The 17,387-nt window shown below is 43.3% G+C and overlaps 2 protein-coding genes across 2 annotated transcripts in view; one reads left to right on the top strand and one right to left on the bottom strand.

Moving 5' to 3' along the window:
* The window catches only part of LOC109431043 (serum response factor homolog A), a 783,489-nt gene that overhangs the window by 174,002 nt on the left and 592,100 nt on the right, over positions 1-17,387 (top strand). The gene's annotated exons all lie outside the window — the stretch shown is intronic.
* Positions 4,480-10,074, bottom strand: LOC134290806 (uncharacterized). The gene has a single exon (XM_062858009.1). It carries the CDS (start codon positions 10,072-10,074, stop codon positions 4,480-4,482), a length of 5,595 nt encoding a protein of 1,864 aa, XP_062713993.1.

Here is a 17,387-nt window from a genome sequence, read left to right as displayed (position 1 = left end):
TTCAAAAGTTCTGCGTGATTTGTTCATTATATAATTTCTCTCTCTCTTCTTGGCGTTACGTCCTCATTGGGACAAAGCCTGCTTCTCAGCTTAGTGTTCTATGAGCACTTCCACAGTTATTAACTGAGAGCTTCCTCTGCCAATGACCATTTTGCATGCGTATATCGTGTGGCAGGCACGAAGATACTCTACCCGTGCGTTTACCGCCTCGGCTATATGGGCTATATTATATGATTTATAATCCTTGGATTTTTTTTCAGGAGTTACTTCTAGGATTAACTCAAAATACTTCTGGAGTTTGCTCTTTGAAAAATTTGTTCTGGCTTTCAACCAAGATATCCTCTTGATATTAGTCCAAGAAATTCCAAGATTTTCCTTTTGAAATTATTTCAAGAGTTCCTCAGATTCTTTAGAATTTCCTGATTTCCTGATATATTGCCAGGAGTTATGGACATTATGTGCCTTCTGATTATAAGTCTTACCAGTACTATCTTTATTCGTCTTTGGAAATTCTGCAAGATTTCTTACTGCGTTTCCTCCAAGACTTCCTTCTAATAATCCTCTAGGGGTTGCTTCTGAGAGTCCTGCAGGAGTTCCTTCTGCAAATCCTCCTTCTGTCTGGGAGTTCTACAGGTGTTGCTTATTCAAACTTTGCGGAAATGTTTTTTTTTTTTGGAATCCTCCAGACGTTCCTTTTGAAATTCATCTGGTTGTTCCTTTTGATAATCCTACGCACTGAATTCAGAATTCCGGTGTATCAGCTTTTTTCATAACTTTTTCCGAGATTCACACAGCCGAGCACACAACCATTTTTGCAAATCTCAGCAATTTTGACAGTTCATTAATGATAATCGGCAATCGTTTTGCTGAAAGTTAACTGCCAAACGCCACTTTTGCTGAGCATACAACTCTGTGCGATTTTGTTATGCCCACGAATCTGTTATGAGTGTGTTCTGAGTTCTTCAAGAGTTCCTTGTGAAAAAAAGGATTGATGAATTCCTTTACAAGTTTCTCCTGGAAATCCTTTAGAATTTTCTGGAGAAATCCCTTTATTAAATTTCTGGACCCAACACTAAACTTTCAGTTCCCTAAAGGAACTAATTCCAAACAGACTCAACTCCTAAATCCCCTAAAGAAATTTCTCAAGTTTTTCCTAAATAAATTCTCGGAAGAATACTAGCAGGTGTTACTGAAGGTAGCCAAGGTTGCATTAAGGAATATTTTGAGATTTTGTGATAATGATTGAAATATTATGATTTTTTTTAAATTTTGTTTTTCATGTAAATATATAAAAATAACTCAAAAGTAAATGTAACTCTATTAAACTGTTCTTCTATGATAGAATGATTGGAGATATTTTTAAACATATTCAAATTTGCATATTTCACGATTTTTGCTTACGCTAACCAAGATAAGTGGAAGTTACAACGTTTGATTGCTCTGACATTCATACACGCAACAGAAACACGTGTTTGATGCACAAATTGAGATTTGAATTATAAAACGAAATCCACGTACTCTAGTGGGAATAGAACCCACGACTCCCAATTCGGTTGACGGGCACCTCTTTCCTTAAAGCTACGGAGCCACTTGACCATCTCCGTCCCCTGAAGGCACAGAAATGAGCTCGATTCCACTTCATTAAGATTTTCCTTCCGAAACTATTTGAGGAGTTGCTTCGGTCATTTACTACTTTTTCCTACTGAAATTCTTTCAAGATTATTTTCTTAAATCCCTCCGGAAATTCTCCCTGATATTCCTTCAACTTTTTTCTGGTATTTCTTCTAAAGTTTTTCTACGATTGCAGTTCCTTCGGATATTTTTCAAAGAAATTCTTCTGGAACTCATCCAAAACTTCCTCTAGCAGTTATTTTTAGAATTCATGCAGGAGCTTGAAATCAAATAAAAGAACTATTTCTTCAGAAATTTATTCAAGAGCAAGTTCGCGAGTACCCCACAAATCGTGGGTTTCCTTAAAAAATGCTCCATAGATATTTTCAGCAATCCGTACGAGAATTATCTCTGGAAATCATCCGCGGATTCCTTCAAAAGTGCTTTCAGCGATTCTTTAAGAAAATGAAAATTTCCTTCAGGAATTTCTCCAAGGATTTCTTTTGAAAATTTTCCGCAGACTTCTTCAGAGATTCTTTACAAGATTCCTTCAGATATTCTTCCAGGGATTTTTTTAGAAATTTTCCTGGATATTTCTTCAGAAATTTCTTATGAGATTCCTCCATATTTTTTCCATGCATGAATTCCATGGACTTCAAATGGAAGTTTGCTATGAATTTCTATCAAAATTTATCCATGGATTCCCTCAGGAATTACTTCTAAACTTTCTGCAGGAATTTCTTTAGAATTCTTCCAGGTTATTTTATAAATTCTTGCAGTGGTTTCTTTAGAAAATTTGCCAGATATTCCTTCAGAAATTCATTTAGGTTAGTACATCAGCGATTTGTTCAGAAATTCAGACACATGAATGACTCCAGAAATTGCTTCAAAATCCAGAAAATTTTGCAGAAATTCATTCAGAGATTCTTACTTTATTACGTTTAGTTATTTAGGCAGGAATATCTCCTTAGACTCCAGCAGAAGTTCCTACAGAGATTTCTTCAGGATTTTCCTCATATATTCCGACATAATACCTTAGAAATTTAAACGGAATTTGCTCTAAGGATAACTTCAAAAATGCCTTCACGGATTTTTTCCCATAAATTTGTCCAAAGATTTTTCCAAAAGAACTTGAAAAATCCTTCAAGAAATCTATTAAAGAATTTCTTCAGGGATTTCTCGATATTTATGTCCACCAAGAGTTTTCACCAAGGAATTCCACCAAGGGTTTCTGGAGAAGTTTCCCCAGGTATTTCTCCAGGAAGTTCTTAAGAAATTCCTCCTAGGATTCCTACAAGAATTTCCCTGGGATTTCTTCGGATATTTATCCAGAGATTCATTCAAAAGTACTTCCTGAGATTTCTACTGCAGATTTCTTCGGTAATTGTTTCAGTGTTTTTTTTTTTCAGAAACTCCTGCTGGGAATCTTTCGGAAATTCTCTTATTTTTTATCTCCAAATACTTCTTCAGAATTTAAGGTATCGCTTCAAAAAATTTCAGCATAAATCCCAAAGTTCTTCCATTTTACGTTAATTTTCCGGATTTTTCAGTCTTTATAACGCAGCTACATTTTTTTTTGTTTTTACTGTCCTACGATTCTGATTTTTTTTACAAATCTTACATTGTTTCGGAAATTATTTCCAGGATTTCTACAAGTATTCTGCAAGAAATGCCTTCAGTGACTTTGCAGAAATTCCTGCAAGAATTTCCCTGGGATTTCTTCGGATATTTCTCCAGAGATTCATTCAAAAGTACTTCCTGAGATTGCTACAGGGATTCTGCTGATGATTTCTTCAGCAATTGTTTCAGTGTTTTTTTTTTCAAAAATTCCTGGTGGGAATCTTTCTGAAATTCTGTTATTTTTATCTCCAAATATTTCTTCAGAATTTAAGTGGCTTTTCCGGCTCTTTCAGTCTTTATAAAGCAGCAAAAACATTTTTTGGTTTACTGTGCTACGTTTCTGTAAATTTCTTTGCAAAACCTACATAGCTTCGGAAATTCTTTCCAAGGTTTCTACGGGGCCGGATCACAACGTCCGAGGCCATACTGTCCCGGTCGTTAAGTCCTATGTGCCTTCTTTCCTTGGACTTCGTGACATATCTGCATGTTTGGACGTTATGCCCCGAAAAAATGCGCCATAAAGCCCTGGGACATTATGGCCTCGGACGTTATGATTGTAAAACTTTTCCGAAGTCCGGTTGTGGCGAGACTCGACTGAAATTTTATTTCAATTAGTGTTGGGGACAATATTTGTATACAAATTCAGAAGCATGACTTACAATTTAGTTTTTATATGTATGAGCGTGAGAACTTCAATCTAGATATACTGTTCTTGTCGCTTGAGACCTGTTTAGAACATTAGGCATTAATTCACCGTCATTTGAAATAAACGTCTTAGTCACTTACAAGTCAATACTTATGAACTTCTGCCAGTTCTGGTAGTTGGTATTTAGAGCGAGGATAGGCAAAGAATAGTTAAACCTACATGAAGCATACAACATAATTGGTTTTAACCAACATTACAATTCATTCATAGATACAAGTCATGAGCTATCATATATACCTGTTTTACACCGTGAATTATTAATTCAATAGGCTATTCGTAGGTGCATAACAAGTTCCACTAATTTAAACTAATATAATGTAGGAAAAAACTGATAATAAATTTAGCTTTTGAACAATCCGTCCACGTTTGAGCTAACTTGATGTTTACAGTCATGATTTTCTACCTATAATCGATGCGATGACGGGAAGCTGTCATTATGACGGTATATAGACTTCAAACGTGGAAGCTTCAAACGACCGAATACGCAAAGGGCCTACTCATCACTAAGCTGCGTCAACACCCCGACCCGTAAGGCCTTACCGCTAGTTGGTCTTGCCATCCTGTAGCACGTCCAGAAGAGCCACCTTAATGGCCGGTCGTTGCAGCATCCCCGTTTCCGTTTGAACATCTACCTTACGTACTTGTCCGTCTATACCTGGATATGTCTTGGTAACTTTTCCACGAAGCCAACCGTTTCGAACCGTTTCATCGACTATAATGACAAGGTCACCTACCTGGAGCGGACGAACATCTACAAACCATTTGGTTCTCCTGGCGATGGTTGGTAGATATGATTTGATCCAGGTCTTCCAAAACTGGTTCAATAGGTGTAGCATGACTCCCCAATTCGTGCGCAGCGAGATCGGCTGGTCGATGGGAATGCGCACGAGGTTGCTGCTACCACTGGTGCTCATCAAAAGAAAACTGTTCGGCGTAAGCACCTCTTGTTCGGGAGATTCGAGCGGCACAAATGTGAGCGGCCTGGAGTTGACGATCATTGAAGCCTCCGACAGTAATGTGAGCAGTCCTTCGTCATCGAGCTTTTCGCGATGAGCCAGGACTTTGAAAGCATCCTTAATTGAGCGCACTTTCCGCTCCCACACACCGCCCATGTGGGGAGCAGACGGTGGATTGAAATGCCACTCTGTTTCGGCATTAGTGAAGGTACCCGCTAAAGCGAGATTGATGTTCTTGATCTCCGCAGCAAGTTCTCTGGCAGCTCCATGAAAGTAAGTGCCATTATCACTAAAAATGTTCTGTGGAGCTCCTCGCTTGTCGACAAATCGTCGCATGGCCATCTTGCATGACTGAAGCGTCAAAGAATGCACCACCTCTAGGTGCACCGCACGTATGGTGAGACAGGTGAAAATTGCGACCCACCTTTTAACGTTGCTGCGTCCTTGCTTCACTATCAGGGGTCCAAAATAGTCGATACCCGTGTGCGTAAATGGACGCACGAAGGGCATGACACGCGGCTGCGGTAACGGAGCCATCCTAGGTGCTTCAGGTTTGACTCGGTATACGCGGCACCACATACACTTTTTAACGGCTTTCTTTACAACGGATCGCATCTTCGGAATACAGTAGACCTGCCGGAGTTCGTTCAGAACGGTCTCGGTATTAGCATGACCGTACAGCCGATGAAAACGTAGAACCAACAGATCCGTCACGTAGTGATGCTTGGGTACAATTATGGGATTTCGAAAATTGTACGGATAATAAGCAGCTTTTGGATCAATCCTGCTTTCCGAGCGAAGAATTCCGTCGTCATCTAGGAATGTCGACAGTTTGGCCAACGGACTCGATTTCGGAAGCCGTGTACTTTTCTGCGTAGAAGATTCAGAGGATTGCAAGGACGAAATTTCCTCTCCGAATTCCTGGTTTTGGACCATCCGCCACAAGCCTTTTTCAGCGGATACGAAGTCTTGGTGGGTTAACGTTGCCATGCGGGATTTTGTTGGAACACGTTGTTTGGTCGAGCAGCGATTAACGAAGTGGTATAGATAGGCCAAAGACTTGATTAAATCCTCCCATCTTGAGAATTTGGCCAACTCCAGCACTGGATCGGTCGTTACCTCCTGATGTACGTTCGTCTTTCTTAGTTCATCCGTTGGTTCTTCGATTAGAGGTTTTTTCGCTGGCCACTCGCTCTCCGGTTGCCAGAGGAAATCCGGACCGCGGTACCACTTATCCTGGACATCGAAACTGGGGCCGTTGCCCCACTTGGTTGCTTCGTCTGCGATATTCAACCGGGTGGGTACCCAGCGCCATTCCTCTACTTTCGTGTCTGCCAGGATTTCCGTTGTTCTAAACTGGACATAGGGACGATACTTGCGAGGATCAGCACGTAGCCATGCCAAGAGGACCGTCGAATCAGTGTGGAAGTAGCGCTTGGTGATTTGCAGTGAATGGTTCTCCGTAACATTCTTCATAAGCCGCACGCCGATTACACCTGCATTCAGCTCGTTGCGGGGAATGGATTGAGGCCGAAGAGGAGTTACTTTAGCCTTTGCAGCAACCAAAGAGCATCGTGGGGTCCCACGATCGATTATGCGAAAGTATGCAACACCACAGTATGCAAGCTCACTCGCATCAACAAAAATGTGTAATTGCAGAGATCCATAACTTTCCCGTTCGTAGTCAGGGAAATAACACCTTGGGATTTGTAGTCGGTTCAGCTCGGGCAGCACTTTCGTCCAGCGTTGCCAGTCCAAGAAGTCCCTTGGGATAAGGGGATCGTCCCAACCCACACCAGACCTCCAAATATTCTGGAGTAGGATTTTTCCGTGTACCGTGAAGCAAGAAATGAGTCCCAACGGGTCAAAAAGACTCATGACCATACGTAAAACTTGGCGCTTTGTGGGCACTATTTCACCGGATAACAACGGAAGAAGATCCTCGTGAAATTGGGCGGAAAACACGAACAGGTCCTCAGTTGGTTCCCACATCATACCAAGGATGCGCTCTGTAGCTGTTGTTTTTTCTGCGGTGAAGCTCTTTACTGTTTCCGGACTATTTTCAGCTCCGATCCGGTTGAGAATTTCTTGGGCATTGGAGTGCCAATTTCGGAGTTCGAATCCAGCTTTGCTGTGGACTTCGCGAACGGAAACTGCTAACTGGACAGCTTCATCGATGGTGTCTCGGCTGTCTAAGTAGTCGTCCACATAAGTATTCTTCGTGATGGCTCTCGCCGCTTCTGGATACTCTGCTTCGTGATCTGCCGCATTCAAATTTTTCGCATATTGCGCGGAACATGGCGAACAAGTGGCCCCGAATGTGGCCACATCCATTATGTACACGTCCGGCATAGATTCGGGATTCGTACGCCACAAAAACCTCTGCGACTGTCTATCCTCCTTCCTGATACGTAGCTGATGGAACATCTGCCGAATGTCGCTAGTAATAGCGAATTGCCTTTGGCGAAATTGGCAGAGAACTGACATGAGCGGGGTCAGTAAATCGGGTCCGGATAGGAGCATAGAATTCAACGAGACTCCTTTCACGCGTGCTGCGGCGTCCCATATTATACGCACTTTGCCAGGTTTACGTGGGTTTCGAACGATTCCAAGCGGCAAGTACCACACGCGTCTTGGGTCAGAATCTCGTAGTTCTTCCTCGCTGGCCTTATGGGCATACCCTTGTGCCTGATACTCGACAATCTGCGCCTCAACGTTTCGCCGAAGTTCCGGATCTGCTTGCAGCCGACGTTCCAGACATTTGAGTCTCCGCTCCGCCATCGCGTAGCTTTCGGGAAAATTGATTTCATCAGTTTTCCATAATAATCCGGTTTCGAAGCGACCGGAATCCATGCGCCGAGTAGTTTCTTGCAGTATACGCCTAGCTCTTTCGTCTTCCTCTGATTCCGGTGCTGATACCGCCGTTATGCCCAACTGCTCCAATTCAAAATAGTCTTTCACTAGATCGTGAAGCCGTTGATCAGCGGAGCACTCGCACACGTGCACCATTGTACGGTTGTTACCATCAAGGGCATCTCGTTGTCCACCGAAGATCGTCCATCCCAACTTTGTCTTTATGGCAACCGGCTCTTCATCACGTCGTTCTCGCTTGTTCAACGGCAATTTCAAGCGAGCATTATCTGCACCAATCAAAATCTGTGGAACTGCATCCGTGTAACTCTGAATCGGTAGCCCACGTAAGTGCGGAAACTGCCCTAGAAGTTCGGTGTAGTTCAAGTCTTGTCGAGGCAGACCTAGATTGTCGACAGTTTGCACCTGCGACAATACATGTTGATATTTGCCGTCGCGATCGGATATGCAGACTTGTACTCGTCTAGATGCGGATTCCTTTCGTGTGACGTTGCTAGTCCATTGCAAACAGAGCGGGCTTTCCTCGCCATCCAGGTTGAGCTTCTCCGCGATACTATTTTCAAGTAACGTTACATTAGAGCCATCGTCGAGGAAGGCGAAAGTCGTAACCGATTTTCCATTATGCGACAGTGTAACGGGGAGTATTTTGAAAAGCGTACTACGTTGTTTGCTGCTATGAGCGGTGACGACTCCCGAAGAGCTAGGTCCTTTAGACACGGAAACGACCGATTTCGGTTTTCCGGGATGTAACAGCTTGTGGTGCATTTCTTCGCAACCGTTGCTTCCACAGGGCTGTGCTGTTCTACATGGCCACTTCCCATGGCACGTTAGACATCGCTGGCACAGATTCCGCTGGTCCACCACACTCCACCGTTCCGGTATAGACAAAGAACTAAACTTGTTACAGTTCCTAATCTTGTGGTCGCTTCGCTGGCACATCAAGCAAAGCTGTGGCTGCTTCTGCGACTTTGTCGACGAAACGGAGTCTCTGTTGCTTACTTCGGCGGAGTGCGAATTGACGTGTCCGCTTTTCTCCTTTTTCCGGCTAGACCGAATAACTTCGTCCTGCGAGCTAGATTCGAATGGCAAGGCAACTTGACAGGCTGCTGCCTTTATCGACGATACGAAATCGCTGAACGCCTTCAACGAAACTTCAGGAATTCGTTGTGTATGCAGACCCCACTCCAGTCGAATGCTTGGAGGAAGTTTGCCGACCAGTTCCGACAGAAGCATGGGATTGGAGAGGTGAGCTTGTAAGTTGGCGGCCTCTATGTAGGTGACGAGATTTCGTACCTCACGCCCAAAAGTAATGAGCGTGTCGAGCTTATTAACGTTCGGAACAGGTGCATTTCTAATTTTACTCATTAGACAATGCACAAGCTGGTCTGGTCGACCGCATTCGTCGCGCAGTGTATTGATTATTTCGGGAATTGCCTCCGGCAGGGTCAAGATACTGTGAACCTTTTCCCTGGCCTTTCCGACCAGACACTTTTGTAACCTTGCGAGGTTTTCGTCCGGCTGTATGCCACACATGGACGTCGTTGACTCGAACGCACTCAGGAACATGGGCCACTCTAGCGGATCTCCAGAAAATTTTGGCAGTTCCCGTGATACCACATGACGAGCTGCCAATTGCTGTGGGTTTATCACTCCGGCGAGTGAACTTTGTATTGGATTCGGCGGCTGCCAGTATGGTTGCTGCCAATAAGGTACCATTGGTTGTTGATACCATGGGTGAAACCCAGGTTCGGCCTGTGGGAATTGAGGTGCGGCCGGGTAACGCGAAGGTTGAGTTGGAATCCTGTTTTGTGTCGTGGGTATTTGTCCATCTTCACCAGAAGGTCCTCGGTAAAACGTTCCCAGAGGATTTTGCTCACTGCGAGTTTGATCTCCCCTGGCTGGCTGTCTTGTGGAGGCCATTCTCTGCTGTGTTACTCCAGGCTTGGGTGCGGGCAGCGATGTCGACGATGGATCCAACTGGACCGCCGGAGGTGGCGGTGGCTGCATTCTGTCCAACGAGTTATTTGGAGGAAGGGCCATCGGGGGAAATGAGCGATTCATAATGCCCACCGTATCCATTTGCGGCATCGCTGGTGCCGTTTTGACTGGAAGATCTGTCGAAGGTAGTTGCCGCGCCAGTGTGCCTAGCGAAAACATCGGAGGTGGTGCGGGCAACGCGGGATAGGATGACACTGCCGTGCTCATTGGTCCGGTCGGAGGGCGCTGATACTGCATTGCGCCCAACGTACTCGAAAAATGTAACGGCTCCGCTGTTTCCACCGGATTCAGTGCGGGAAGCATTGACTTCATCGTGCTCACTGGAATATTTTGTTCCAAGGTACGCGACGAGTTCACAGGGAGGAATGAAGGCTCCGGTATCCCCGGAGGTTTCGTTGGAGGAAGCAACTGCTTCGGCAGGCCCAGGAGGGAGGGAGTAGATTTTCTTGCTCGTTCGTGTGAGTCGCGTGTGACTGTTGCAGTTCGGTAGGGCGTGCTTGCTGCTGCACTTGGGTGTTCAGTTGAGGTGGCGGAAGAATTTTGGCCGTCGCTCCGGTTCCTACCTGACCCGTCAGTATTGGGGTAGAGGTTTTGCCGGTCTCCGGTGGATTCTCAATCGCTCTATTTCCTATTGTGAAATCCTGCTCTGCCACCCAAGTCCCTATTCTGCTACGTCGGCTGCGATGACTTTCGTGGCTTCTAAGGCTCCCGCTTACCGATTGCCGGGCTTCAATCTCCGATTCCAGTTGGTGCTTCGCTGCCAAGAATTCCCTTTCTCTGTCGGCTATTTTGTCCTCCAGTGCTTTAGCCTCTTCGAGTTGCTTCAACCGTAATCGTGCACTAGAAGCATTTGAGTGTTCGGATCCGATGGTGCCGCAGAATGTCGAGCAGTTTGGGCAACGCCACGAGCGATCGCAAATAGATGCTTGCACGCCGGCGCAGCCGAAGTGCCACCAACCGTTGCACTTATCGCAGGCCACCATATCCTCCTCGGTATCGGGACGGTTGCAACCCTTGCAACTATTGGTGCCTTCCTGCATGGTGAGGTTAGGGTTCGTTGCGCTCATCGTGACTCGTAAATTTCGAGTTTTTGTAAAACTTTTCCGAAGTCCGGTTGTGGCGAGACTCGACTGAAATTTTATTTCAATTAGTGTTGGGGACAATATTTGTATACAAATTCAGAAGCATGACTTACAATTTAGTTTTTATATGTATGAGCGTGAGAACTTCAATCTAGATATACTGTTCTTGTCGCTTGAGACCTGTTTAGAACATTAGGCATTAATTCACCGTCATTTGAAATAAACGTCTTAGTCACTTACAAGTCAATACTTATGAACTTCTGCCAGTTCTGGTAGTTGGTATTTAGAGCGAGGATAGGCAAAGAATAGTTAAACCTACATGAAGCATACAACATAATTGGTTTTAACCAACATTACAATTCATTCATAGATACAAGTCATGAGCTATCATATATACCTGTTTTACACCGTGAATTATTAATTCAATAGGCTATTCGTAGGTGCATAACAAGTTCCACTAATTTAAACTAATATAATGTAGGAAAAAACTGATAATAAATTTAGCTTTTGAACAATCCGTCCACGTTTGAGCTAACTTGATGTTTACAGTCATGATTTTCTACCTATAATCGATGCGATGACGGGAAGCTGTCATTATGACGGTATATAGACTTCAAACGTGGAAGCTTCAAACGACCGAATACGCAAAGGGCCTACTCATCACTAAGCTGCGTCAACAATGATACTGCGCCGGTTTCTACAAGTATTCTGTGAGAAATCCCTTCAGTGATTTCTGCAGAAATTCCTACAAGGATTTTCTTTTAGAAATTGCTCTTGCAGTTCCATCATATTCCTCGTGGGATGTCTTTAAAGATCTCTGCAGAATTTGTTCAAATATTTCTGCACAGATTTTTCAAAAGTTCTTCAAGAAATTGCACAAATATAACTAAGAAGTCTTACATACCTGAAGAATATGTTTAAAAAACCCATGAAAACTTACAAAAAAAAATTGTAATTAGTTTTAAGGAATCCCTGGACAAAAATTAAATTCCGGGAGCAATTTCAGAAATTATCTTTTAAGCAATTCCTGGATTAAAACCTAGAATAAACCCTGGAAGAACACCTGACGAGCCCTGCATAAAAGGTAAAATTCCTAAAATAATACCCTGGGTGTTTCTAACGAATTTTTGCTGAATAATAACACCAGGTCTTGCAAAACCTTAATAATAACGGACGATTTTTCCATACAGCAAGCGATTTTTTTAAATACTGAATAATACCTCAAGCAGTCCTGAATACCAAATCAATGACATAATGAAGTATTTTTGACCGGTGGCGCAATATCTACAATACCAAAATAAGCAATTTTTATACCTTGATTACTAATCATTTCCTTGTTTTGGCATGATACCTGACTTTGGTATGCAGTTATGTGGCAGTTATTCGTTTCCGCTCGGGAATGTCTGGAGGAATACCTGAAGGAAAAATTGGAGAAATATCAGGAAGAACTTCCGTAAAAATCTGTTGAACATTGTCTGAAAGAATTTTCAAATAAATGCTCCTGAAAATCCCTGAATAAATGAAGTAGTACCTGAAGGAACCTCTGGGGAAATTCAAGCGATAAATTTTGAAAAGGTTTCTGAAAAAACTCTGAATTTCTAAACAATCAACCTAGAAGAATTTCTAAAAAATCGCCGTATCTTTATAAAAAATGCTTCTGGACTTGCATTTTTTGAAAAAAAAAATGGAAGAAATACTGGAAAACCCCTGGAGAAATGCTTAGAAGAAAGGTATGAGAAATTTCTAGAAGAATTCCTAGATAAATCCCAAAGAAAAAACTCCTAGAAAAAATTGGAACTTTGAATCATTTGATATGTAACTATACACAGTTTTTACGCAACTGCGTTTCAGAGTACTTGATAAAGTGAAACTGACCTAAGAAGCCTGAATCTTCAGGATGTTCTATTGTTCTGAGCCCGTTGTGGCAAGTAGCTATAAGCTTACTTTACGCCTTCTGCGTTTTTTACAGTACCTTTTTTTCAGGGCGCTGTTTCAACCCGTTGTGGTACGCTTATGCGATTATGTCGACCCTATTCCCATACCTTCCCTTTCCTTATCCCATCCCTTATTCCTCCCTTCCCTTTCTGGTAAATGATGAATAGGCTCGTATTAATGGCGATGGCACAAATTTCCCAAATGGAGGAGAACATGCCTCTGGAGCCGACCTACTGATACCTGATACCTGAAGTCATAGGCTGCTGAACCATTTGGGCAGTGGTGGCAGTGGCTGGCATTTGACTTCAAATTTGACGGAAAAGTGCTCAAAATAAAAGCCCTGCTAAAATGGTTACAATTTCCTATTTTTTTAAATCTTGAATCACTTAACCTAATTTACAGCTTTTTGTCCACTAGGGCACTGCGTGAGCGATTCCAATGGATCATTGAAGCCGACTTTTCCGCTACTCACCGAATGAAAATAAAAGCGCCACCGTATATGGACGATAACACAGTGACAGCAGTCGAGTTACGTCAAACACACGATAACACGGTGGCGCTATCTGTTTGTTTCATAGCGGCTGTTTTAGTTATTTTAGTGATCCATTGGCAGCTTCACTTACTTTTTCTACAGCGCCTAAATTTGCCTATTCTAATTCTACTATATCGAACTGGTTATCTTTGCACTGCTGTCACTTTTCTACCCTGTCCATTTTTTAATTATTATTATTATTATAGAGGTGTTAAGCCTTCTGATTCATTCGCCTATGGTTGACCCTGCCCATGGTAGAATGATGTACACGAGGATGTTGATGTGTGGCACTTGTTTTCCAGTCCGATTGGAGGTCCATTAAGAGTTGCCGCTAGCCGATAACTAAGTTTCCGGGCCCGTTAGAGCATATCCTCCGAAGTGGGTCAGGTGCCAGTCGCCGTTGGGGGGAAGAGCAACTGACGTAAAATTGTGAGTGCCGGGGCTGGGATCGATCCCTTGACCATCCACTTATGAAGTGAACGTGGAGCCACTACGTCACGTGTCCGGCAACTTCCCTAATTATCTGAATATTGTAAAGTTTCATCAAATTGCGAATGAAACATTATGGATTATGGAAAGTTTTGTGATCGTATTGTTTATCCAAGATAATAGTATTGTTCAGAGACGTTGGTTGAATTTGCTGCATCCTGATCTTATCTGAAGAGGACAAGATGAGGGGTTTTAGCCCTTAAACTTCTATTTTGTTTTTATATTATTTTTTAAAGTGATGGAGAGTTGAGCTACACAATCTACCACAAACTCTCGTTAATCATTAGGTAAGCAGAGAGTAGATGCAGCTGGTCACCTAAGTCGGAAGCCCAAGCTGAACGCATTTAAATTTGAATGTAATAATCGTAAACAACATGCGATTCATACGCGCAATTGAATGCTAAATAGATTGTTCCCATCATCGCTTTTCTCCTCCGCGTCATGTACATGTAGTTACCGACGACCTGTGGTGAGTAGGCATTTAAGAGTTACTGCAATTGTCCAATTCAAAAGAGCTCTAGCTCTAACGCAGCTGGCTGAAAGCACACGATGACGACGACGACGAACCGTTTGGTTTGTGTTATTGATAGGTGCACTGCCACTAAACTGCATCGATCGTCCCTGCGCGCCTTAACTCGCTATGCAAGACCCAACGGACGCGGTGCGGTGTGGCGTCGGATACCTGGGATGTGTGTAGGCCGCCTGGCAAAAGAGTAGGAGTTGCAATTGCTTGCTAAATGTCAGTGGTCAACCGTGTCAGCTAATATTGCCATTTTTCTTCGCCTGATTGAAGCCTGCTGAAGCTGCCGTATTGTGGAAGGTAGCAGCTTCAAACCGTGATGCGATGATTGAGTGCTTGTTAATTCGATTATAATGGACATGTATTGGCAATTGAACTTGGGCTTAGGCTTGAAAGGTGCGACAGTGAGTGATACTTTTATGAATTGTTAGTCGTTTATTGCTCTGAACGAGGAGGTTAGAGGTACGACGATTGTCGAGTAGTGACCTCCAGCAGTGTGACACCGCAGGAGATTGAATCGCATTAGAAGCCATGAGCTTTCAACAATTGGAACGAAGTCGATATTTCCCACTGCATTATTCGCTTTTATCACTGCAGCAAATTGCCGACCCGTTGGGAAAATCTCCGCTACGATTGTCAAAGTATGTTACAATGAAGAAGTGCATCTCCGAATTGCCCCGGGGCCGATACTCAATGCCTACACATACGGCGAAGTGAGGTCCAAGTAAGATAATGGTCAAGCTTCTTCGTAACACATGGCGGCGGCACTCGGCAGCTTTCAAACGGACCCTGAACTTCCAGAAGCTCTTCGTGACATTATCGTCCCCTGGGGAGGGATGGGGAATGGTTGCGAGTAAGAGTATGTGCTATCATTGGCGCGGCAGGAAATATAAACAGTATTGGGCCCACAGAATAGAAGAGGTGTACTTGTTGTTGTAGAAACAATGAATGTTATGAAAATGTTACTGTTGAACCATTATGATTGTCCAAGAAGAAAGTGTATCAGAGAAGGAAAAGTATTGTAATAGCTCAGTTTTAACTACCAGTATTTTAGAACTCTAACCCATTTGGCTTAAAAAGGATCTACATTCTTACCAAGAAAGCTGTTCTTCGTATTATGCCAAACGGCATTATGCCCAATAGTCATAATGCGATCCACGATGATCTCGACTCGAACATTAAGCCATTGACTTGTTTGTCACTTTGCATGAACATGTAAAACCTAAATGTCGCATACCCTTAGTCTCAAGAACCGCCAGCTCTGACCCGTAAGCATCGCCGTACGTATAGCTAAATTGGATAACACAAAAATAGTAACAAACAATAATCTACTTTTAATATGCGCACGCGGAATAATAACAAACAGACAAAAGAGACCACATCTCAGTGGACTCTCGCCGTTGCCGTTCCTCATCCCCAAAAGCCATCAAGCCGCAGGAAAATGTGCAATTTCGTGAAAGGCACCCGGACACGAACCTTGACTCTTGGGCGCGCGTCCGCCTGCTTTCGATTGCCGCCGACCAAGACGATGGGCGATACTGGTAAACCTACCATCGCACGCCGGGGAGGATCAAAGGCACTCGGTTCTTCCTTGGTACCGATCTCGTTGCTCCCGGTTGTTTGCGCAAGACAGAAGCGCGATATGTATACCGGTAGCTATTGTTTTACCCAGCTTGCAAGGCGGTTAGCTCCTCGTACCCAGGGTAGTGGTGTCGTCTCTTGGTTCAACATCCCTACAGTTTTCAATACGGTTCGGAACTAAGCGCAATATATGTGTGTTTTCATCGCACGCCGAGGAAGATTGTAAGTTTGCTTCTACACGGTTTAGTAGAATCATAAACCGGCCATAAAATCCCGCTTGTGCGCTTCTTAACTAATAGCTCTTTTCAAGTTCACATACATAATTGTCTGACCCAAATCGAAGCGAACGATTATTATAAGTGAATATTAACTTCAACTACATATTTTCTTTTACTTCAAACTATGCTAATACTGAATCATTTTTCGTCAAAGAAGTCGGTTAGCAGCTGCAGCTCTCCACTTTCGGTCACGCTAAACTCTCAAGCTCCCTCTAGTTTGCCAATTCCATCTGCTGCGCTCCTCACCTTCTTGTACCAAACGCTTGTAGAAACTATTCATAAACTACGTAGATTCAAGAAAATCGGGTTAAGTACGGTTCCTTTGAATTCCACTAAGAATTTGCATCCTTTGACAGATACGTATTTCGACCTCAACTGTAAGGTCGTCTTCAGTGTCTTGTACTTGACTCGACTGTCAAGTCAAGTCGAGTCAAGTACAAGACACTGAAGACGACCTTACAGTTGAGGTCGAAATACGTATCTGTCAAAGGATGCAAATTCTTAGTGGAATTCAAAGGAACCGTACTTAACCCGATTTTCTTTTATTTACAGATATTCCCCTAACAAGCCCAGGTTAATCATCATCATACGTAGATTCATTTTTAGCCACCTCAGACACATCACTTCTTCCCTCATAGCTTTTAGTTTGTACGACGTTTTCAAAATTTGTGGAATTAATGGGAAATCTCAGGAGCATTTCAGAGAGTCCAAGCAGGTTTCAGGGGGCAACAGGAGGTCTCATGGTCGCTTCATAGGGTTTTAGAGGCATTTCAGAAGGTACCACGGGCTCTCATGGGGGTTCCAGGAGTGTTTCAGGAGGCCTGTTTCTAGGAAATACTCTGGAGGGTGGAGCGGACCTGGTGTGATGGTTAAAGTACAGTCGAGACTCTTATAAGAATACTGGTCGGGGGGCGAAATAGGAATCCGCTTAATAGGAGACTAAGAGCTTATGGGATTTCGGCATTTTGGGGGTGTGGCCTATTATCTTGGGTGTGTTAAGAGTTAGCGCAATACTTTCTTCGGCAAAGTTTTAGGGCTTGATAAGATCTACCATTTAGAACTTTGGTTCATATGATTAGTTGGCAATTTGGCCGCTAGAGGGATCATCAACAATTTGATGCTAAATTGCACTACAGAAACCATATCAGGTTGTCAAGCAAACGTTACGATATGCGACAGCTCAAGACCCTGATAATTTGGAAGGATAG

This window comes from Aedes albopictus, chromosome 3 (assembly GCF_035046485.1).
Source record: "Aedes albopictus strain Foshan chromosome 3, AalbF5, whole genome shotgun sequence".
Taxonomy (NCBI): Eukaryota; Metazoa; Arthropoda; class Insecta; order Diptera; family Culicidae; genus Aedes; species Aedes albopictus.
The sequence above is the reverse complement of the archived record's forward strand: the minus strand, read 5'-3'. Positions and strand labels throughout refer to the sequence as shown.